At 54.1% G+C, this 23,616-nt stretch overlaps 1 protein-coding gene across 4 annotated transcripts in view; it reads left to right on the top strand.

The window, feature by feature from the left end:
- The window catches only part of MAD1L1 (mitotic arrest deficient 1 like 1), a 320,354-nt gene that overhangs the window by 204,161 nt on the left and 92,577 nt on the right, over nucleotides 1-23,616 (top strand). For all 4 annotated transcript variants that reach the window (XM_047837850.1, XM_047837848.1, XM_047837847.1 and 1 more), the window contains one exon: nucleotides 2,352-2,440. In XM_047837850.1, the coding sequence (XP_047693806.1) occupies nucleotides 2,352-2,440 (89 nt within the window). The remainder of the gene's footprint in view (nucleotides 1-2,351; nucleotides 2,441-23,616) is intronic.

Raw genomic sequence — 23,616 nt, 5'->3', positions numbered from 1 at the left:
TGGAGGCGTGAATCTCCAGAGCCCCGCGGCCTGGTGGCTCCCGTTGGCCGTGGGTGGCGCCTGGGTGACCGGGGTGCCTTCCGGAGGCCTCTGGGGTGCGTACCCGTCATGTCCCGCATCTGAACCTCGGATCTGAAGGCTGCCCGTGGCTCACAGCATCCAGAGCAAGGCGCAGCGGGCCTGTGACGGGTCTGGGGCCCGGACGGTGACGTCTCCAGGAAGTGTCCTGTCCTGCGGCTCCAAAGCCCGGCTTTCTCTGTGGGGCGGGCAGGTAGCCGCCGTGAGTGTGCACGCCTCCTCTGCCCAAGACATCAGCGGCCCGACGCACACGAGAAAGGAGACCGAGGGATCAGCCCAGGCTGGACTCAGGCCCCTTCTGCGCCTTTCCAGGACAGTCCTCGGGTCCAGCGAGGTCAGTGTGCCCGGTGGCCTGTTTGGCTGTGGCCTGAGGACAGACACACAGGGACCTCCGGTCACTGCATAAGCATGTGGGTGGCATCGGGTAGGAGCGGCGCGCCTGGCCAGTCAGGGGTGTGTGTGCTCCTGGGGGAGGGGCAGGAGAGGCTTTGGGACACGCCACACGTGGGACACACGGGGGACACCACTTGTCCACAGGTGTGAGCAGGCCTTGTTCCACGTGCTGGTGCCACCGAGTGGTCGCTTAGTGCCTGGTCTGTGCCGGGGGACCTCAGCCCATCGGGCAGTGCCGGGCAGCCGTGTGCGGAGACCCCGACCGTCCTTTCCTCTGGGGACCTCGCCGAGGCCGCTCCAGCTCATGTCTGCTCTCTAATCTGCATTCAGCAGGATTGGGGTCACCCGCTTGTGTGGTGGCGTCACTCGCGACCTTGATGATGAGAATCAGGGCTTCCTACACACCGGGTGCCTCGGGCCTGAGAATTCCTAAATGAGCTGCCCCAGGACGACCTTTCCAGGAACAACCTGGAGAAGACGTTTTCGAGAAGAGAGCACAGCAGACTGTCCCTTCGAGCTAGGAAGGCAAAAACGTGGAGACGCTCTGCTCCCCCCGACCCGGCCCCGGGAGCTCTCGGTCACCCCAGTTCGGGGGCAGACATTTCGGCCACGTGGCCCAGAGGGTAGCGGCAGGGCCACAGTCAGTCTCACCCGGGCCACGTCATTCCCAGCCCGCACTGTGGTGGGCGCATCAGGAGGCCTCTCCCTGAAATCACCTGTCCTCTGGGCCTGCAACGGAGAGTCACGTGGGGAGGTCGAGTGGCCTCCCTTTAGGGCATCAGCACAGGCCACCACAGGGAGAGGCCGTGTGGGGGCTGACTGCATGCAGGCCACGCCCTGCCAAGGTGGGGAGACTCCTGTCTGCCCTGCGCCCCCACCCCATCAGCCCCTGCGGCAGCGCTCCCCCACTGTCACCGTCACTGTCCCATTCAGGGTTCCCCGTGGTGGCTCGGAGCTTGAGACACCTGTCCGCTCACACCTTCTTTCTTTCTTCGGCTGACTCTGGTTGTCTCTCAAAGTAACAACCCGTCGGTCTCCGGGGAGGCTGTCCGCCCAACGTCTGGGTCTGGTGTGGCGCCCGCCCCTTGGCGAGCTCCACCTGAGTGGCGAGAGGTGGCGAGTCCTTGTTCTTGTGGTGTGCCCGCTGCCCCCTCGGCCACACCTCCCGGGAGAGCCCCGTGAGAGGTGAAGGCTGCCCTGCACCCTCCCCGGCCCTCCCGGCCCCTCTTAGGCTGGATGCCGAGAAGTCGGGGGCACTCAGCACCCCAAGGTCTGAGGTGGCCAGAAAACCGGCTGAGCACGAATATTCCCAAAGCGGAGGCTTGAGAGCCATGTCTGGACCAGAACAGACCGTCCTGGGTGCGCCTGAGGAGCCCGAGGGCAGGCTGGGGGTCGGTTCTGGGGTCCCGCGGCCCCAGCCCACCGCGACCTGCCTCCCTCTCTTGTCACATGCCTGGTTACCGAGTGCCTGCTCTGGTCCAGGAACCGGGCGCACAGCGGTCGCAGAGGCCGCCGTCGGGTGGCCGGTCGCAGAGCCACGTCTGCCGTGGTAAGCCACGTGGTAAGCCAGGCGGTGCCCCGAGGGACAGCCGGGCGTCGGGAGCGTCCCCGGCTGGGAGCTGCGTCCCGGGAAGGAGCGCGTGTCTGTTGTTGTCCCGGAGGCGGGTGCCGATGGGGAGGCTGTGTCTGCGTGGCTGGAGGGCCCGAGGTCCTGCTGCCCCGGGCCGCCGGGACATGGGGTGGCCCCGGAGACGGTGGCTCGGCCCCCGGCGCGCCCTCCCCCCAGAAATCAGGTGCCGGATCTCGGGTGCGAGGGGCCCGAGGGGGAGGAGGTGGGCCGCAGCACCCCCACTGACCCGCCCGTGCTCTCTCGCTCGCAGCTGGAGGTGGAGGTGAAAATGCTGCAGTGCCAGACCAGCGCCTCCGAGCGGGGCTTCCCGGTCTCCAGGGAGGAGGTGAGCTCGCTCAGGTATGTCAGCATCGTCCTCCCTCCCCTCCCCTCCCCTCCCCTCCCCTCCCTGCCCCGCCCCAGCACGCTCCGCCCCACCCCACCTCTGCACAGACACTCCCCTGCGTCCAGCACGCTGAGGGGGCTCGTCCAGAGCCCAAGAGACCGCCCTGTTTCGGGAGAGAGCTACTCACAGGGCACCTCGGCGTGTCCGCCAGGCCGCCTTCAGCCCGTGTGTCCGGCCAGCTCACGACGCGGCCTGTCTTCCTCAGGGTTTCTCCATTCCTCTGGACCCCGTCCCGACACTGAACACCTCCTGGTGCCGAGCGGCGGGCCGGCCTTCCTCTCGCTCCCTGGACCGGGAGAGCCGTCCAAGGAGGAGGTGTTCAGGGAGACCTGCTCCTAGCTCCCCACGGGTCCCCGAACGGGCCCCGCTGTTGCAGTTTGTTACTGGAAAGTGGCCGCTGGGCAGGCTGACGCCGTCCCCCCGGCATCCCTTGGTGCACAGGGAGTCCAGGCGTCGGCTCCGGGTCTCTGAGAGCCTGCCGTGGGCACAGGTGCAGCTGGCGGGTCAGAGAGACACACCTGGGCCCCCGCCAGGGCACTCGATGGGCGCGGACCCTGCTTCGTGCAGGGTAAGTTGGCCGGGCCCTGTTCTCTCCCCAGGGCTAGTCCCTCACCTGCGTGAGGCTGCGTTCAGGCTGTGGGCGTCCCTGCGAGAAGTGTGCCCGGGGCGGCAGCGCCCTCTGGGTCCCAGCTTTCCCCGTCGTTTCCAAAGCTTCTGTTGTGTCAGGACCTTCGCCTCAGACCTCGCTGTCGCTGGGACCCACACAGTTCCCAAGTCCCCAGTTTGTTATTCCCTGACTTGTTCAGGTACGAGTGTGGGTGTCCTGGGCGAGCGTGAGGAGGAAAGGCTGGCGAGCCTGGGCACGTCCGCTCTGACCTCCTGAATTCGCCGTTTAACGGGCATTTGGGGGACTTGCTCCCCAAATCAAGTCCGCAGGGTCAGGCCGTGGGAAGCAGGGCGGACGTGCCACTGGAGCAGGCCGCTGCCGATGCGGGGGATCCAGGGGCAGACCAGGTGCGCTGGGGGCCTGCGGGCTTCGTGGGGAGGTGGTGCGTGTGAGGACGTGACGTGGGGGGAGAGACCAGCAGGGCCCGGGAGCCAGGCCGGGTGACGTCCCGGTAAGGATGTGGCCTTGTTCCCAAGAGCGGTGGAGGCAGCAAAGCCCGCCGGGCGAAGAAGTGGTCGCATCCGTAGCATAGGAGCCCCCTGGGCTGCCCAGAGCGGGGACCTGGAAGAGGGCTCGGCGAGGGGTCAGCTGAGCGCGTACCGCGGGAGCACCCCTGTGCGGAGAAGCGGAGAGCACGCCCCTGCACCCGGCTTCCAGGCGCAGCCCCAGCCCAGCGAGGAGCACAGCTGTTGGCGTCCGAGGGTGGGCTCGGGGCCCCGGAGAGCAGGTGGGGTCTGCCCGGGTCCTGACAGTGAGTGGGCGAGGTGGGCGGCAGAGGGGCTCAGCCAAGGATGTGGTTGGGCTTTCCCGCGAGAGTGGCCTCCAGGGAGCCCCGCCAAGGGGGGGGGGGGGGGGGGGGCGGGGGCGGTTTGCTTGGTGCCGCTCCTGAGGGGCCTGGGCTGCCGCCCCGGGTGCCCCGTACTGAGCACCGAGTGCTGGAATCGGAGGAGATGCCGCGTCCGGGCTTTGCCGTAACGCCCACCCTTCTGCTGCGGCCCGAGCTGCCCTCGGCGCCTCCCCCTAGAGATGCGGGTGTGACATCTGGGCCCCTGGCTGCTGTCCACACAACGGGGCCAGCCGCGCTCGTGTTTGCGTGGGCTGCACACTTCAGGTGGATTCCTTTTTATTTGTTTTTAAAACCGGAGTAAAAGGCTTTATCACCGATCTCTTGTCCGTCAAGATCAAAGCTGCCTGTCCCACTGCCTCATTTGGTGAGCGCAGCTGTGGGAGAAGAGCCTTCATGGCTGATTAATAGAAATTGGGTCGGCGGTTGTGTGGACCGCTCGCCGGGACGCACTCGAGGGAGGGCTGTGGCTACGGGAGACCACACGTGACTTGATACGCTCCCCCCTGTGCCCCGTGGCGAGGGCACCTGCCGGGAGCCCCTGACCTGGGCCCTTTTCTCGGGTCCTGCCAGCCCCTCAGCTGCTGGAGTACAGGTGGACCCTGCAGTTCACACCACCATTCACCCCATGCACCCGACGCCTGTCCTCCTCCAGGCGCCCCCTTCCCAGTAAGCATTCCAGAGTTGTGTCGTGCCTCAGTTTCCCTTGTGTCACATGCCACCTTTACTTTCCTGGAAAGCCGCGTGCACGGGGCCACTCGAGGCCGCCCTTGGGCTGGGAAGGACTGGAGGGGAAGGCGCCAGCCCCTCTGCCCCAGCTCCTCCCGTGGGCCTCGCTGCCCGCCTCAGGGACGGTCGGAAGCCCCGGGAGGGCCCTCCCACCTTCGTGACCCGTGCTCCTCCCGCCCCTTCCTGCAGAGCTTCCCTGAGATCCCAGGGAGACAAGCGGGCTGCTCGTGGCCTGCCCTTGGCACCGTGCCCCGGTTTGCCCGCCGGCCACGAGCAGCCCATGGTCCTGAGGGACGGGGACATGTGCTGGCAGATAGGTCTGTTATGCATGCATCCCACACGCGTTCGCACGTGATGAAGGATGGGAGGTGCAGGCGGTGTGATAAGTGCATACGTGTAGTGTTTGCACACACGTGTGCCTACGGAACATCGCTCTTTAACCAGCAAACCAGGGGAACCCCGGGGGAGACATAAGCGGCGGCCTCGGGACCCTTTCAGCGGAGCAGGGCCTGGTTTTGTCTTCCCTGTTGGCACGTAGCCGCTGCAGCAAACCCTGAGCGTTGTCTGGATTGAGTGGCCGGGTGGGCCGTGTCTCTTCCGGCAGCTGCCCCACGACAGCAATCAGGACCCTCAGTCCCCACCGGCCGTGTCCGCCGGGCCAGTGGGGAGCCACCTTCCTCTCCAGCCCTCCGAGCAGGCCGTGCCGGGTGTGTCAGCAGGGCGAGGGGAGCCGGTCTCTGTGCCCCGCTGGGTGGGGGCACCACCCACGTCTCCCTGCCCCAGAGGGAATCGGAGCCCCACCCCTCGGCATCGGAGAGCCGGGGCGAGATGGCAGGGGGGCTGCTCACCCCCTCCCGCTGACCCAGGCTCGGCAGGAAGCCCCCATGCCGACCTGTAGCAGCAGGGTGGTCCTTGCTTCCTTGTCGCTGGTGTCCGCGGAACCCCGTGGGGAGCCCAGGTTGCACCCCACTCGCTGCAGGGCCCCCCTCTGCCAGCGTCGTGTGAACGGGGCCCACGGGTCTGGGGACTTGCACCTGCCTCCCGGGCCTGGCACCGCCTCTGCACAGGGCCGCCTGCCCAAAGCAGACTCAGTAGGACGCGGGATGCGGTGGGTAAGCAGTCTGCCCTCCGCAGAGCCAGGCATCACAGCCCCAAGAGGGCGGACAGCCAGCAGGCAGCGGCGGGTGCCCAGATTATCCGACGAGGATCGCAGAGCAATCAGAAAAGTGCTTCAGCAAACAGTTACGGATCTTCTTTAAACGAGAAAACCGTAAACCTCAACAAAGAAGGAGAAATTAGTTAAAAAAAATGAAAGGGAAGAGGAGCCCAACGGAAATTTCCAGCAAAACCAAAATGAAAAGCTCACTGGCAGACTCAGCATTGGGTCGGAGACGAGAGTCGTGAGCTCAGAGGCAGACAGACAGACAGACAGACAGGGAAACAGGTTGACGGCCAAGGGACGGAGCAGAGCCACTGGGACCAGGGCCCGGAGACAAACATGCGTTTAATTGGAGCCCCAGAGGGAAGACGAAGGTGGGAGCTGGAAATTTTTCTGAAGGATTCGGTGAAGGGCGTAAACGCACAGATTTAAGAAGCTGGGCGGAACCCCGCACAGTGTCAAACCGCAAAGTCACACGTGACACCTGCTAATTACTCTGAAAGTTAAAGGCGGAGCCTCGAAACCGGCACCGTCCGCAGGGATACTGTCTCATCTGCAGACGCGGATGCCAGGTCAAGTGCACCAGCATTTTTCAGGCTCCGAGAGAAACACGCAGTCAGCCAGGGGAGATCCGCTTCAGGAATGAGAAGAAAATCAAGACAAAAGTAAGAAAGTTTGTCCCTAACAGACCTGCCCTTAATGAACCGCGAAGGAATCTTCTGGATAGAAAGGCACATTAACGGAGGAAGGAGGGGAATTTCCTCTGCCGCCCTCATGTGTTGGCTGACTCGCCCCGGGTGGCTGAAAGCCCACAGGGTCGTGCGGTGGTGGTGCTCCGAGTGCACAGGGACCGGCCCGCATCCACCCCTCACCGCCGGCGCGGTCATGCCTCCGGGCCGAGGGACAGATGCGTGTTCGAGTGCCTGCGGCACCCACAAAGACAGTGGTCTCGTTTGCTGAACCCAAAACCACTGTCGGCAAATCGTAAAGGACTCCTAAAACCATCCGAGGAACCTGCCAGAAGGCAAGAAATAAGAAACGGAGGAACCGTCGGGGAGCAAATAATGCAGCGATAGACTTAAGCATGAGCAAATCCGTAATTACTTCTAATAGAAATGATCTAGATGCACCAGTCAAGAGCTGGAGGTTGGCCGGTGGGTGAAAACACAGGACCCGACCACGTTTTGTGGACAAGAGGCTCCCTTCAAGCCCAGCGATCTAGGTGGGTTGAAAGGGAAGGATGGACGATGAGGCGCCACTCGAGCATTAATTTTTTCAGGTAGGCGTGGCCACGTTCATTAACATCAGAAGAACACACTTCAGTGCAAAGATGGGACATTACATGGACAAAAAGGGACATCATGTGAGGATCAGTGTACCAGGAAGACGTGCTCTCCCCAAACGTGTTTGCACCCAACAGGAGAGCTTAAAGCATGAAGCGAGGTAGAGAAGGTAGAAGCCGTGGGAGAAACAGACACCCTTGCTCGCGGTCGAGGCCTCAGCACTGCTCCAAAGGCGAGACTGCCGGAAGGAACGGCACAAAGTCATGGAGGAACTCAACGTCACCGCTGACCCTCCTTTCAAGGGCGCCGGGCATTCACCAAGACAGACCGCGCCCGGGGTCGTGAACAGACTCGGAAGAATCAGTTACAGAGTACGCTCTCTGACCACAACAGACTCAAACTAGGAGTGAAGGGAAGACAGTAGGACAGTCTCTTCCCGCTTGCACATTAAGTAGCACACTTCCAGATGGCCCGCGTGTGAGAAAGGAAGTTTGGAAGGAGAAGTAAACACAAGCCAGTGGTCCCAGTGGTCGTGGAGAGGCGCGTACGAGAATCCACGAGACAGGGCTCCCTCAGTACCGTGGAAGTGGATAGCGCTCAGAGGGACAAAGTCTTTAATATCTATTTCAACTTGAGGACCTGGGGAAAGGAAGAGCAGAAATGGAAATAATAAGTAGCAGAAAGTAATGAAATTGAAGGGAGAAAAACAGCAGAGAAAATTATTGACACAAAGCATTCTTTGAAAAACAGGAATAACATTAATAAGCTCCTAGCAAAACAGACCGACATGGAAAGAGAAGGTAGTCATCCAGATCGGGAACGAGCTGAGGCGTGGCTAGATCCCGTAGCCACCTGAGGGGTATGATGGGAGTTCCACGGATGGTTTTATGCTTACTGGTTCGTTGCCTTAGCAGCGGTGGTCCACTTCCTCAAAGACCGCAGGCTTCCCAGATTCAACCACGTGAAGTAGATAATCTGCACGGTCTTAGAAGCATCAACGAATGGAATTCATAACTAAGATGCTTCCCGGGAAGATACTTCCGGGTCCACATGGTGTCTGTGGAACATTCTAAACCCTTAAAGACTAGTGTCGACTTTATGCAGTCTCTTCCAGAAATCAGAGGGGCTTGTTGGGGTTTGGGGGGAGGCGTGTGTGGGTGTCTGCGAGAGGATGGTGTGAGCGGCCTGCTGTGTTGACCCAGCTCTGCGTCTTGGCCGTGGTGGCTACACAGATGTGCACGTCCAGGCTCTCACGCAGGCTAGTGAGTGTGAGCCTCTGGGGCCGCTCCAGTGTCAGTGGTCCCGGCTTTGATAGCGAACTGTATTTGGTTCCACTTGTCCCCATCAAGGGAGACTAAGTGAAGAGCCTCCTTGTACGTGTTTGGCAAGTCCTGTGATTATTTCCTGAAAAGTTAACACACACACACACACACACACACACACACACACACACACACGCACATACCTCCAAGCAATCTTCCAGCTGGAGCCCTATTTTCTCCCTGTCTCTAGAAGTGACTACTGGTCATGCCCAGTCCTGAGACTCCTGAGAAGTTTCTTGGCTTTCCCTCCACTGGCCTAGGATTGAGCTTTTGAGTTGTTTACCACTCCCCCGTCTGCTTTCCAGCTTCTAAAGGTTTTTTGATGTTGTCCCTTCCTTTATTTTCTTTGTCCCCTTGGGAGTACAAAGCTGAGGAAGAAAAGTAAGGAAAACATGGAGTCTCGTTTGAGTAAGGTTTTGGGAGACTGCACGCACATGTCTGTTGGAACCCTCAGCTGTACCTCGAGTCTTGCTGTTTTATAAACAGTGAAGCAAGCCCCTCGTTCAAACCGTGTTTCTCCGCTTGATGACATGACACTTTCCCATGTTTTTACAGACTATAAATGTTAATGCATGGTTTGTTCCAAAGTATACTTAACTAACCCACTTTTAGAGCTTGAGTTGTTTCAAATTTTCAGCCATTAAGAACAAGCCACGCAAGGGGGGCGCCTGGGTGGCTCACTCGGTTGAGCATCTGACTTCGGCTCAGGTCATGATCTCACAGGCCCTGGGTTCAAGCCCCGCGTCGGGCTCTGTGCTGACAGCTCGGAGCCTGGAGCCTGCTTCCGATTCTGTGTCTCCCTCTCTCTCTGTCCCTCCCCGGCTCAGCTCGTGCTCTGCCTCTCTCTGTCTCTCAAAAATAAATGTAAAAACAAAAACAAAAAACAGCCCACAACGGACAGGCGTTAACTGTTACTCACTTTTTGACACGCGTGCAAGCGTGTTTTCTGGGTCTCTGAAGCCTGACAGTATTCAGACTGTGGGAGTCTGCTCGCGTCTAGGATTCGGATGCACCATGGTTTTGAGAGTGAGGATGGCTCCTGGCTCTGGTAGTGGTGGTAATAATTGTGCTCAAAGCTGCTAATGCCGATGCGGTGCCTTCTGTGGGCCGGGCTCTGTCTGCACCTTGTCCCCTCTCTGCGTTAGCCTGCAGAATTCCAGAAACAGTCCACGAGCGTTTGAGAAGCCACGGTTCTACAGAGGCATGAGGAACACACAGAAGAATGTACGGTTGGACGGCTGGTGGAGTAGCAGGGTGGGGTAGTGCCCTTGCCCACCAGGGCGCAGGTCTAAGACGCTGTGTTCTCTTTGGACAAGGTTGAAACAGTAATGACACCAAATAAAAGCCAGTCTGCTTTTTTATTACCACTGTGTGCCTTCACTTCTAAAGAAAGTCCACAATAAAAGTACTCCCCACACCTTCACCCCCACCAGGTGCTGTAGGCATGTTTGACAGAAGTGCACACGTGCGTGCATTCACCATCCCAATAAAATGCAGAATGTTACCAGGAGATGTTTTGTATTTCACCTTAAAAATTGTTCTATAGTAAAATTCCCCTTTTTGTGGGGTGGGGTGTTGTACAATTCCGTGATGTTTAATCACCCCCTAGTCAGAGAACCAGATGATTTCATCACCTCAAAATCCCCTTTGTAACCACGTGACAACCACATTCTCCATTTTTGCCAGTACTGGCCAAAGAATGGAATCCTATGATACGAAATCTTTTGACACTGGCTTTTCTGACTGCTGTTGCTTTCTAGTGTGTTTTAAAATCAGAAAGCATCATCTTCCAGCTTCATTGTTCTTTTTCAGGATTATTTGGACTCTTCCAGCATCTTAACCACACTAAAGTCTTCCTATCCATGAACATGGGATGCCTTCCATTTATTTTTTTTGCCTTACCTTTTTTTTTTTTTTTTTTTCCTATTTCATTTGACAATGTTTAGCAGTTTTCAGTATATAAAACTTTACCTCCCTGGGTAAATTAATTCCTAAGTATTTTGTTCTTTTTGACACTGTTATAAATGGAATTGATTTCTTTTTAAGTTTATTTATTTATTTTGAGTGAAGGAGAGAGAATCCCAAGCAGGCTCCTCACTTGTCACACACAGCCCAATGCAGGGTTGAACTCATGAACCGTGAGATCATGACCCAAGCCAAAAATCAGGAGTCAGACGTTTAACTGACTGAGCCACCCAGGTGCCCCTGGAATTGTTTCCTTAATTTCCTTTTCAGGTTCTTAATTACTGGTAGATAGAAATATAACTGAATTTGCATATTGATTTTGTAACTTGCAGCTTCCTGAATGCATTTATTACCTCTAATGAGTGTTGGTTTTTCAGATTATTTGGGTTTTCTAGATCGTGGCAGCTGCAAATATAGATAGTTTTACTTCTTCCTTTCTAAAATGGATACCTTATATTTCTTTTTATTACTAAATGCTCTGGCTAGAACTTCTCGTAGTATATTGAGTGGAAGTGGTAAAAGCTGGCATCCTTGTTTATTTTTCTTTTGTAAGTTTATTTATTTTGAGAGAGAGGGAGAGAGAAAGAATCCCAAGCAGGCTCCACACTGTCAGCATGGGCTCGAACTCACAGACCACGAGATCATGACCTGAGCTCAAATCAGGAGTCGGGCGCTTAACCACCTGAGCTGCCCAGGTGCCCCAGCGGGCATCCCTGTCTTATTTCTGGTCTTATGGGAAAACCTTTCAACCTTGTACCATTGAGATTGGTAATAGTTCCGGGTTTTTTCAAAAATGCCCTTTTTCATGTTGAAGTTCCCCTCTCTGCTTAGTTGGTTGAGTATTGATGGATTCGTCAGGTGCTTTCTCTTTCTCTACATTTGCTGAGATGATCATGTGGGTTTTTTCCCCTTCCTTATGTTAATGGGGTGTGTTGCTCTGATTAATGTTCACATGTTGAGACAACCTTGCATTCCTGGTATAAATCCCACATGGTCATGGTGCTGAATTCCGTCTGCTAGTGTCTTGTTAAGGGTTTTTACCCCTCTGTTCAGTAAGGGTCAGTGACCTGTAGTTTCCTTGTGGTATTTTGCCTGGCTTGTAGTATCACCATAATGCTGGTCTCTTAGAATGAATTTGGGAGAGTTTTCTTCTCTTTCACTTTTTGGAAGAATTTGGAAGGGAATTGTGTTAATTCCCTTGTGAATGTTGGGGAGAATTCACCCGTGAAGCCATCTGGTCCTGCGTGTTATTGTTGTTATTTTGTTACCGCTTCTGTTTCCTTACCGGTTGTTGGTCAGCTCAGATTTTTGTTTCTTCCTGAGTCAGTTTTGGTAGTTTGTGAATTGCTAGGAACTTGTCTGCTTCGTCTTGTGTATCCAATCTATGTATAGTTGTCCACAGTCTTCTTTGGCAATCCTTGTTATTTCTATAAAATTAGAAGTGGGGTCTTGTCTTTCATTTCTGATTTAATAATTTGAGTCTTCTCTCTTTTTTTTTTTTCAGTTAGTCATTTCAGCTGAAGTTTTGTTACTTTTGTTGATCTTTTCAAATAATCAACTTTTGGCTTTATTGATTTTCTCGCTCTTCTTTACTTAATTCATCTCTGTTCTAATCTTTAATATTTTCTTCCTTCGACTAGCTTTGAGTGTAATAAGCCCTTCTTTTTCTATTTCCTGAAGGCAGTTACGGTTATTGCTTTGAACTCTCTTCTTTTTTAACGTAGGCATTTATGGCTACAAATTCCTCTCTGAGCACTGCTTTCACTGTGCCCCCTAAGTGTGGGTATCTCGTGTCTTGTTTTTATTCATCTCCAAGTATTTTCTAATTTCCTTTGATTTCTTCTCTGACCTGTTGGTTAAGACTGTGTTGTTTTGTTTCCACATGTGTTTTCCATTTTTTCTTCCATTATTGATTCTTACTTCAATTCCATTGAATTAATTCCACCAAATTAATAAATCGAACGTATTAAGACTTGTTTCGTGGCCTAACACGTGGTCTCTACCGGAGGAGATGCCGTGTGCACTTGACGAGGACACGCACCCTGTGGTTGGTCTAGTTGGTTTGTAGTGTTATCCAAGTGTGCTGCTTCTGTGCTCATTTTCTGTCTGGGTGTAGTTGCTCCCTTGTGTGGCTGCGTCCCATTCTACTCCGTGGATGCACCACAGCTTTTAAAAAAAGACTGTATCCATTTACTTGTTGACGGGGATTTATGCTGTTTCCAATCTGGAGCCATCTTGACTAGAGCTGCTGTAAATAGCTGTGTGTAGATTGTGTCCGGGGTGGGGGGGGGGCCCTCAGTCTTCCTTCCTCTGGGGTAGATACCCAGGTGTCGCATTTCTGGGTAATACCTTGGGTAATGTTTAGCTTTGGAGAATGGTCTGGCAGTTCCTTGAACAGAAATACCCACATCCTAGTCTGTGCTTGGTGTTGGTGGTATTTTTAATGCCAGCTGTCCCACAGGTGTGCAGTGTCTCATCGTAGGTTTCACGCGTGGCTCCCAAATGGGCGCTGATGTTGAACATCTGTTCATTGCTTACTTGCCATCTGCTTGTCCTCCTTGGTGAAATGTCTGTTCAGATATTTTAGCCATCTTTCACCCAGTTTTATTTTTGTTTTCTTAACTTACTTTTGAATTTTGCGAGTCCTTTATGCATTTCAGACATATTTGTCAAATGTGACTTGGAACTACCTTCTCTTAGTCCGTAGTGTGATTTTTCATCTTAATAAAACCTTTAAAAGAACAGGAATTCTACATTTTACGTTTAACTCCTTGATCCACACTCGGTTAAATTTTGTATGAGATGTGAAGTTTAGGTCAACGTTTATTTATTTTATTTTATTCTTTACCTTAAGATGTTCAGGCGTCCCTTCACTGAATTGCTTCTGTGTCTGTGTTGATCTACATGTTTGTCTCACCGCCGTTTTCCTGGTGACCACAGTCTTATGGCAAGTTTTAAATCAGGTGGTATGACTCTTCCAATTTCATTCTTCTTTTTCAAAATCATTTTAGCTATTCTAGTTCCTCTGAATTTCCAAAGAAATGCTAGGACAGTTTGGCTATATCTACAAAAATAACCCTGCTGGGAGTTGAATTGGTATTGTGTTAAGTGGACACCTTCAGTTTGGGAAGAACCGATTCTGCACCATGCTGGGTCCTCCCTCCATGAACATGGTATGCATCTCTATTTATCTAGGTCTTTTGGTTCTTACATTAGCATTTTGTACTTTCAGTATACGGGTTCTGCATATTTTAATAGATTTGGACCCAAGTATGTCTTTTTTATATCTGTTCTAAATTTTGCTTTGTTTTGTTTTTTGATCACATAGAAATGATTGACTTTTTAGTTATTCATCTTATAGCCTGCAGCCTTACTAAATTATCAGTTCTGTGAGGGTTTTTGTTTGTTTGTTTGTTTGTTTGTTTAATTGTGTTTAATTCCTTGTGGGATTTTCTACATAGATATTCTGTTGTCTGTGAACTTGGTTAGTTTTACATCTTCACCAAGAAGTATGCCTTTGGTCTCCTCCACTTACAGTTTGTGCTGATTGAGACTTCGAGTGTGACGTTGCTGTGGGGTGAGGAGGGCGGACGCCTTCGCCTTGTTCCTGGTCTTGGATGTGGGGAGATGTTCAGTCTGAAGCCACTGGAAATAATGTAGGCTTTTTGTAGGTGTCTTTTTTTTTTTTAGCATTTATTCATTTTTGAGGGAGACAAAGTGTGAGCAGGTGAGGGGCAGAGAGAGAGGGAGACACAGAATCTGAAGCAGCTCCAGGCTCCGAGCTGTCAACACAGAGACTGACACGGGCTCCGACTCTCAAACTGAGATCATGACTCGAACCTCAGTTGGATGCTTAACTGACTGAGGCACCCAGGCACCCCCTTTGTAGGTCTTTCATCAGGATGTAAAAGCTCGCTTCTAGTCTTGATTTGAAATGAATGGATATTGAATTTTTTCAAGTTCTGTTTTTTCTTTGAATTGATTGATACGATGTGGTTTTTCCTCTTTACACTGTCAGCATGGCAGATTATATTGATTTATTTTTCAGTATTAAACCTGCTTGCCACCCTAGGTAAACCCTCCCTGGTTATAACGTATGGTCCTTTTAATTTTTTTTTACTTTAGAGAGAGAGAGAGACAGAGAGAGACAGAGAATATTTAGCAGGCTCCATGCTTCCCACAGAGCCCCACATAGGGCTCGATCCCGTTACCCTGGTACCATGACCTGAGCCTAACTCGAGTAGATCACCCAATCGACTGAGCCACGCAGGCGCCCCTAATGCATTGTCCTTTTTACATATTGCTGGATTCAACTTGCTTATTTCTTGCTGATGATTTTTGTGTCTGTACTCATGAGGGATCCTGGCCTTACAGCTTTCTCGCACTGTTCTTGTCTGGTTTTTATCAACATAATACTGACCTTGTGAAATGGGTTAGTAAGCATTCCGTCCTCTTTTGTTTTCTGGAAGGGATGTGTGGATCTGGCATTACTTCCTTTTTAAAAGTTTGCACCCAGGCAAACCATCTAAGTCTGGGTATTTCTGTTGTGTGTGGGTTGTTTTTTTTTTAATCTGTAAAAAATATTTTTATTTATTTTGAGAGAGCACAAGCAGGGGAGGGGCACAGAGAGGGGGAAAGAGAGAATCCCAAGAAGGCTCAGCGCTGTCAGTGCAGAGCCCGACGCGGGGCTTGAACTCATAAACTGTGGAGATCGTGACCTGAGCCGAATCGAGGGTCAGAGGCCTGACCGACTGAGCCACCCAGGCGTCCTTGTTGCGTGTGGTTTTTCACTCACGATGTCATCCCTCCGCCAGTCACAGAAATACCCACCCAGGCTGGGTAATTTGTCTCAGAGAATTTGGGTACCTGGGAGAATTGGTGCATCCCATGTGGGTTGTCGGGGCCTGTGTGTGGTGCTGTGTACAGTTCCCGTTCTGTCTGCGGGACCCACAGCGGGAGCCTCTCCTTCCCGACGTTATTACCTCACGTTCTCCGTGTTCTCTGGTCTTTGCAGCCTTGCCGGACGTTCGCTGTTTAACAGGCTTCTTCACAGAACTGGTGTCTGCTTTCTCCCCTTTCTCTCTTTGCTTTTCTGTTTTCTGTCTCGTTAATTTCTGCTCCTTGTCGATCCTTCCTTCTGCCCGCTCCTGGTATATTTTCTTTCCTTCTTCCTAGTCTCTTGAGGTGGAGGCCTAGATTATTGATTTGAGATCTTGGTTTGTAATAGCAGCGTTCACAGCTACAAAGTTCGCTCCGAGCACTGCTTCAGCCGCGTCCCACCTTTTTGGATGCTGTGCTTCGTTTCGTTCAGGTAAACGTAGTTTATCATCTCAGTCGTCCTGCTAAACGACCTATTGTTTTGATGTGTGTTGTTAGATTTGCAGATGTTTGGGGATTTTCCTGTCGCGTCCCTGGCATCTGGTTTCATTCCCTTGTGGTCTGTGAATGTAGTTTGTGTGATGTCAGTCTAAAAAATTTGGTAAGGTTTGTTAAGTGCCCCAAATGTGGTCTGTCCCGGAGAAGGATTGTGTTGTTGTTGGCTGGTGCGTTGTACCAGTTCCTGTTAGATCCACTCGGCGGATGGTCCTGTTCAGCCCTCCTGCCTGTGGGTCGTGCTCATCACCGTGTCCGGCCGCACTCGCGCTCCCCCGTCCTTCTGCCGCGTCGTGCCTCGTGCCTGACGCGGCTCTGCTTCTAGGAGGAAGTACGGTTGGCGTGGTTGCGTCCTGGCGAACGAGCAGCATGTGTTGTGTCACATTTTGGTCATTCTCGCAACAGTTGGGACTTTTTCATTATTATGTGTAGCATGATTGGTGATCGGTGGTTATGATCACTGAAGCTGAGACGATGGTTAGCGCTATGAGCAATAAAGTATTTTTAATTAAGGCCTGTGCGTTTCTGCAGACCCGATGTGACCGCCTTGTGAGTAGGCTGCAGTGTGTCGTAAACCTAGCTTTTACGTGCGCTGGGAACCCAAAGAATTCATTTGATTCGCTTTATTGTGACATTTGCTTTACTGCGGTGTTCTGGGACCGCGCCCGCGGTGTCTCGGAGGTGCGCCCCTGCGTTTGTGTCCTAGCCCTTTCCCGCCAGGCAGTCGTCTGGTCACCTGCCCCAGAGCCTCCTGCGCACGACCGCTTGGACTTGTCCTCTTGCTCCTTCCGTCCTTCCGTTCTGTTTTATTTTTCTCTCGTGAGCCCTTACTACCTGCCCGAGCACAGCTTTAAATAGTTTACTTGCAGTGACACATTGGATTCTCAAAACAAACTGAAAGTACACAGTTTGCGCTGTTATCCCAATTTTATGGGTGAAGGAAGGGAGAGACAGTAAGTATCTTGTCCAGGGTGACTTCGTGCCAACCGTTCACTTTGGAATAAGTTTTTTTTTAAGTTTATTTATTTATATTGGGTGGGGAGACAGAGAGAGAGAGAGAGAGAGAGAGAGAGAGAGAGAGAGAGAGAGAGAGAGAATGAGAATCCCAAGCAGACTCCACACTGACAGCACAGAGCGCGATGCGGGGCCTGAACTCACGAACCGTGAGGCCGTGACCTGAGCAGAGTCGGACCCTCCGCCGGCTGAGCCCCCAGGCGCTGCTGGAATGGGCTCGATCTGCCGGAAGCTCTCGAGAGCAGGACAGAGAGCTCAGCCGAGCCCTGCCTGTGTTCCCGCGTCGCCGGCGTGTTCCCCTCCCGTGGCATGCTTGCCGTGAGCCTGTGACACCCTCCGTTGTCGGCACTACTTTGTCTGCCCCCTGACGTCCGGTCCAGGCCCTGCCTTGGTTTTGGTCACCCTGCCGCCTCCGCTCCTGGGCAGCGTCCCTATCTTTCTGTGTCTCGTGACCCTGGCAGCACTGGTCAGGCGGCCGTGGACGGTCCCCAGGCCGGGCATGTCTCACGTGTGTCGTGGGGAGACCCAGGTTCTCGGCTGAAGGGAGGAAGGGCACAGGGGTGAGGCCCTCCCGTCACATGAGACCAGGGGTCCGTCACGTGAGACCAGGGGTCCGTACGGGATGCTGGCACTTCCTTCCTGACGCACATCCTTCATTTGCATTGAGTCGCAAGCCACCCTTTCCGCACTCCGCTCGGAAATCTCAGCTGAACAGCCGCGTGCCGGTGCTGCCTTCCACACGACACAGGCACGTGGCTCAGCCAAGCTCCCCGCAGCCTCTGCCTATCACCAGCTCCAAAGCCGTGTCCCCACGGTCAGGGACTTGTCACCGGGCCCCCTCCCCTAACGGCCAAATCTGCCTCTGTGCTCGGGCCACCACAGCGGAGGCCCCGGCCCGGGTGGCGTAAGCAACGGGCATTTACGTTCTCTCTGTCGGAGGCCGCAAGTCCGAGGCCACGGTGCCGCGTGGTTGTTGCCGGAGAGGACTGTTGTGGCTGCGGGCCACGCCTTCACACCACGCGCTCGCCACCGGGGGACAGTGAGCACAAGCTCTCGGGGTTTGCTCTTTCCAGGATACTTGGCCCGTCACAGGGTCCCACCCTCGTGACCTCACCTGACCCTAGTGCCCTGCACGCTCCATCACACGGGGGTTGGGGCCTCAACCTAAGAATGTGGGGAGACACAGACGTTCAGTCCGTAGCAGGACGCCCCCTCCTTATCTGAATGAGTCCGGTGCAGGGCCGTCACCCTCTCCGTGCTCCAGCCTCCTAGTGCGGGACACGGATGGTTGCTGTCTGCGCACTTGATCCCCTCTGCCCATGGGGCCCAACATTGGCTCTGTGCTGGAAACACAGGGCGGGCGTGTGACAGAGGGAACGGAGAGGCCTGCGGTGACAGTGTGGTGGCCTAGTCCCCGGTGGATGGTCAGGGCCTGTCAGGGAGGAAGCAGCAGGCAGTGCGTCGGCTGTGGGATCTGGGGGCACTCAGCCTGGATGGTGCGTCGTGGGCCACGTGCTTTTCCAGCTGTCCTCCAGGGCCACTGGCTGTCCCTTCTTCAGGCCGTTCGGGGGCCCGACCACCGGCACCCCTCCCCCCACCGTTACCCTTTCTTTAGTCCAGCGAGAACAATTAACAGCTACCTCATCCTAGCCTGTTGTGCACACGCACGCACGCACACCCTGCCTTGGCTCGCTTAGTCTTTTCCAGAAGCCATCTGGGATGTCGTTCGGTTTATGTAGCGCCCTCCTCGTCTAGAGAACATGGAGCCAGTCAGTCTCAAGAAACTTAGGCCACAGCCGATCGCTTCGAAGCATCTGAAGGCGAAGCCGCCCTGTGAGCTTGGGAACACACGCGGGTTCATTTTCTCCCTCAGCAAGGTGGCGGTTCGCCTCAAGAGGAGGACGGGGAAGGGGAGGGGCCCCGCCTGAAGACACGTAAACAAGTGTTGTTTATGCGGGTTTGTTCTCTGACAGCGGGATGGATCACAAGCCATTTTATCGATGGGCCTGCAGCTGCGTGCACGTGCTTATTTGAATTTAGCCCCTGAGAACGTTTGCTCACGAGCCTTCAGAGTCCGTAGCGTCCGGTTTTAATCGGGGCCCAGCGGGGCTTCTCATGCAGCCCGCCCCTGACGTGCAGGGGTCCTGCCTGCAGACGGCGGCTTCCCGGACGTGGCCTTGGGTGCCGGGCCCGCCCCACGCCCCTGGGGACACCTCCCTGGGGCGGGGCAGCTCACGCCTCCAGGTCTGTCCCTCCGAGACGCCCCGAGCCAGCAGGGAAGCAGTGCTCGCTCAGGTGTGAAGCGTGGGGTCGGCAGGTGTTTTCACAGCCTTCTTGGGGTGTAACTGACGTACGGCAAACTGCACGTATTTAAAGCGCGCAGTGGGGCGCCTGGGTGGCTCAGTCAGTCGAGCGTCCGGCTTCGGCTCAGGTCGTGATCTCGAGGCTTCCGATTCTGTGTCTCCCTCTCTCTCTGCCCCTCCCCCACTCATGCTGTCCCTCTCTGTGTCAAAAATAAAATAAACATTTAAAAAGTTTTAAAAATATGAAGCGCACAGTGTGACGTTTGCACACGCACACGCCCGCACACCCTGCTGTGCCAACCAGGCTCAAGGTGGCAGACCTGTCTGTCACCCCCAACCTTTCCTCTGGCCTGGCTGGAACCCATCCCTCCTCCTCCTCCTCCCCAGGCAGCCGCTGATGTGCTCTCAGTCCTAGAGACTGCTTGGCCTTTGGTGACGTTGAATATGAATGGAGTCACACGGTGGCCACCCTTCCGTGTCTGCCTTACTGCGAACACACATCTGTGCCGTGGTCCTTTTTACGGCCGGGGACTGTTCGCGTCCGTGTGCCCTTGTTGGACACTCACTCTCCCCCGGCTCGCGGCTGTTGTAAACAGAGCCGCTTGACGTTACAGAGAAGGTCCTTGTGTAGACTCCGGCGGGACACCACCTGGTCGTGGGATGGCTGGCGCGTGTACGTGGCCGTTTTCTGTGGATCCGCGTGTCTCCAGGGGGCCGCACCAGTTAGCGTCCCCGCCACCACTGACTCCTCGCCGGCCCTGGGCCTGTCCGCCTCTCTCACCGCGATCCTAACAGGTGCGCTGCGGCTCGTGGTGGTTTGAATTTTGTCTCCCTGACGACTGACGACACGAGCATCTTTGCCTGTGCTTGTCGTCGTCTGGCATCTGGTTTCGCAAAGTGTTCTAAGTACTGTCCGTTTTTTACTTGGTTGCTTTTCGCTAAGTCTGCGGAGTCCCTTGCAGATTGTGGGCGCAAGTCCTTTGCCGGAGACTTACTTGTTTGCGAATATTCCCTCCCATTCTGTGGCTTGTCATTGCATTGTCTTCATGAAGGCTTTTAAAGAGAAGTCTTATCTGTTTTCTTCTTTGATTGTGATTTGGATACCGTAGCTGTGATTCACAGGGTTCCCCCTACGTTTTTTGGCAATTTTACCCTTTTTCGACTTATATGTGGGTTTATATCTCCATCTTGAGTTAGTTTTGTTTATATTGTACAAAATACAGACTTTAGGGCCTTTAGAAAAATGAACACGCAGCTGCTCCAGCACCATTTGTTAAAAAGACACCCCTTCTATACTGGATTGCCTTCGAATATTTATCAAAATACGTCGTCTGCACGTAGGGGTCTGTTTCTGGGCCCTGCTGTGTTTCGTCGGTGCGGCTCAAGGGCAGTGCTGTTTTGGTTGCCGTGACTTTATGGCAGTTCTTGAGATTGGGTGTTACCTCTCCAGCCTTCTCCCCGGTGCTGCTTTGGGCGTTCCGGGGCTGTGACACTTCCCCATGATTGTTACAATCAACTGTCCGGTTGTACGAAGAAACGTGTGGGGTTTGACTGGGTCGGTGTGGACTCTTTAGAGCAGTGTGGGGAATCGTGAGATCCCAGCAAGGGAGCCTTTCAGCCACGACCACGTGTATCCCCTCGCGTTTGGGCCCACGTCAGCGCCTCTCAGCTCGGCGGATGACCTCGTGCTTGTAGAGGGTGGGTCTTGGACGGGTTTTCCAGGTTGAGCCCCGCACGCTTCGTGTTCCTATGTGCAGTTGTAAGTCTCGTTTCCCGGGTGTCCTTGCATGGATCACTTAGCGCCATTCTGGTTGCAGGAGAGATTTTGAATGACTAATACCCTTCCCAGTAGGTTGAGCCTCCTTGCGTGGGCCAGCCTGTGTCTCTGTTGGTCAACCTGTGTGTGCACCCGAGAGGGCCATGCCCTCTCTCTGCTCTCGTGGTCACGGTATTGCTGCGGGATGCTTGGGTCCAGCGCCTGTCTACTTCATCCTTCCGGGTTTTCTGCTCATCGTTCCATCAGCTGTTGAGAGACTGACGTCGAAATCTCGGGCTCCGATTGCGGGCTCGGATATTTCTGTGTGTGTTTCTACCAGGGTTGCTGCACCTTTCGAAGGGCTTTCCCTAGCGCCTAGGTGTTCCGGATGATACTGTTCTCTTGGCCACTCGGCCTCCGCACCTTCACACAGTTCCCTTGTCGGCGCCGCTGTTGGCTCTGAAATTCTCTGTGGTTCTAGGGGCCTCTCCGGCTTTCTCTGTTGGTTTTCCCAGTGTTAGCGGCTCACGTCCGTTTGCCGCTTCGTGCCGGGGGTGACGTAACGGGGGGTTGCTGCTTCGTCCGCGTGGGTAGCCTGCGTTTAACTGGGTGTGTGGACTGTTGACGTGTCCTGTGGCAGCCGGTACGACAGGGTCTTGTCTTGTCACCTTACTGCCGTCCATCCGTCCCGTCCCTTCCTCTTCGTTTCCCATTTTCCTGGCTTCTTTCTGAATCGTTGCGTGTGTTTTATTATTTCACTTTATTTCCTTTTCTTGCTTACCGGTTGTCACTCCTTGTTATTTTAGGGCTTGTTGTGGGGTGCATGGTACACGCCTCCCGCTGATCACGGTCTGCCTGCGAGCGATGTTCAACCGTCAGGCACACAGCCTCCTAACTACATCGTCTGTTTTCCCCTCCGGCCTCTGCTACGTGTGTCACACATTCCACTTGTATTTTTATCTTAGACCCCAGTACATTTTTGTTAGTTTCGTTTCAACAACTAATCTTGTTAACAGATAGCCATTTGCTTTCATATCTTGGCTGGAACATGTGGCATATATACACGTGGAATATTACTCGGCCATAAAGAAGGATGAGATCTTGCCATTTGCCACGACGTGGATGGACCCAGAGGGTATGACGCTGAGTGAACTGAGACAGGAAAACAAATGCCGTGTGATCTGACTCCCATGTAGAATCTAAAAAAACAAAAGAAATGCACAGACGCCTAGATAATGAGCGGGGAGATAGAGGGGATTCAGCGTACAGACCTCCGGTCATAAAATAGTAGGTCACGGGGATGTGACATACAGCACAGGGTTGTGACATGCAGCTGCTGATCCTGTGGTGACTTTGTGCAGCGACAGACCACGACCACGGCGAGCATCTTGGGGTGTCCGTAATAGCGCAGTCACTCTTGGACGCCTGAGACACACGTGGTAGCGGATGTCAGCCGGACATCAAGCGTCCTTGACAGCCACACGGTGGCCCACGCAGTCGCGGTTCCGCTGCACCTCGCTCCTTTACGTGGACCCATGCCTCCCTCTGGCGTCCCTGCCCCCCTGCCAGAAGGGCCTCCCCTGACCCCCTCGGGGAGCGGGCCTGCTGGTGACGAGTCCTTGCAGGTGTGGTTTGTCTGAGAACATCTTTATGTTGCTTTTGTTTGTGATTATTTTCACCGGCGGTCGAATTCTCGGTATTTTCTAATTTATTTCAGTATTTTAAAGCTTTCTCTTCCCTTTCTCGCTTGCATTGTGTCTGCTGAGAAATCCGCTTTATTCCTCTGTACGTGACATCTCTCCCTTCCGCTGGCGGCTTTTTGAGCCGTTAGGTTACTAGGTACGCTAGGGCCGTTTCCCGTGTGTCTTGTGCTGGGGGGGTGCCGAGCGTCTCGGATCTGTGTGTGCTCGTCCTCAAAGCCGACGCTTCGTCTCCCAGGGTCTGCCTCCCGCCCTTTCCTTCGGGGCTCCACCCAGGCGGCCGCTGTGCTCCGTGAAGTTGCCCCGCACACCTCGGTGACCGTCTTGTCAGCCTCAGATATCCCTTTTCCTCTCTCTTTTACTTGGGATCGTTTTGGGTGTTTTGTTCCGTGTGTTGGTTTGTATCGTTTCTTTCTGGGGTCTTCCAGTGCGTAGGCTTTCCCCCTGCACAGTCTGCTCTGGTGTTACCCGCCCAGCGTGTCTGTGGTCTCGGGCGCTGGGGCTCACCCCTCCAGGAACTGGGGCCATCTTGCTCGTGACTCCGTCTCTGTGCTGAGCTGTTGAGCAGCGGACGGTTGCAATAACCATTTCGATGTCCTTGGATGTTACTTAATGCTGCAGTTCGTGGTGGGTTTCAACTGATTGACTATTTTCCTCATTACGGGTCATATTTTCCTGCTTCTTTTAATGCCTCGTAGTCTTTGATTAGTTGGCAGACACTGTAAATTTTGGCTTGTTTGATTCTGAATGTTTTTGTATTCGTATAAATCTTCCCGAGCTTTTTTCAGAGACGTAATTAGGTTTCTTGGAAAGAGTTTTGGTCCTTTCTGATCTTGTGTGATTTGCTAGGCCGTCCTGGAGCACTTCTCTGTCTAGAGATAATTATCTCTTGCTCCCGAGCCAAGACCTTCCTGAATAATCTATGAAATGTGAGTTTTCCACTCCAGCTGGTTAGTAGTGGGAAGGCCCTATTCCTTAGCCTATGTACGTGCTGCACACTGCTTCCTGGACAAAC

This window comes from Prionailurus viverrinus, chromosome E3, assembly GCF_022837055.1.
Source record: "Prionailurus viverrinus isolate Anna chromosome E3, UM_Priviv_1.0, whole genome shotgun sequence".
In the NCBI taxonomy this organism is placed as follows: Eukaryota; Metazoa; Chordata; class Mammalia; order Carnivora; family Felidae; genus Prionailurus; species Prionailurus viverrinus.
Note: the sequence above shows the minus strand (reverse complement) of the source record. Positions and strands in the feature narration are given on the sequence as shown.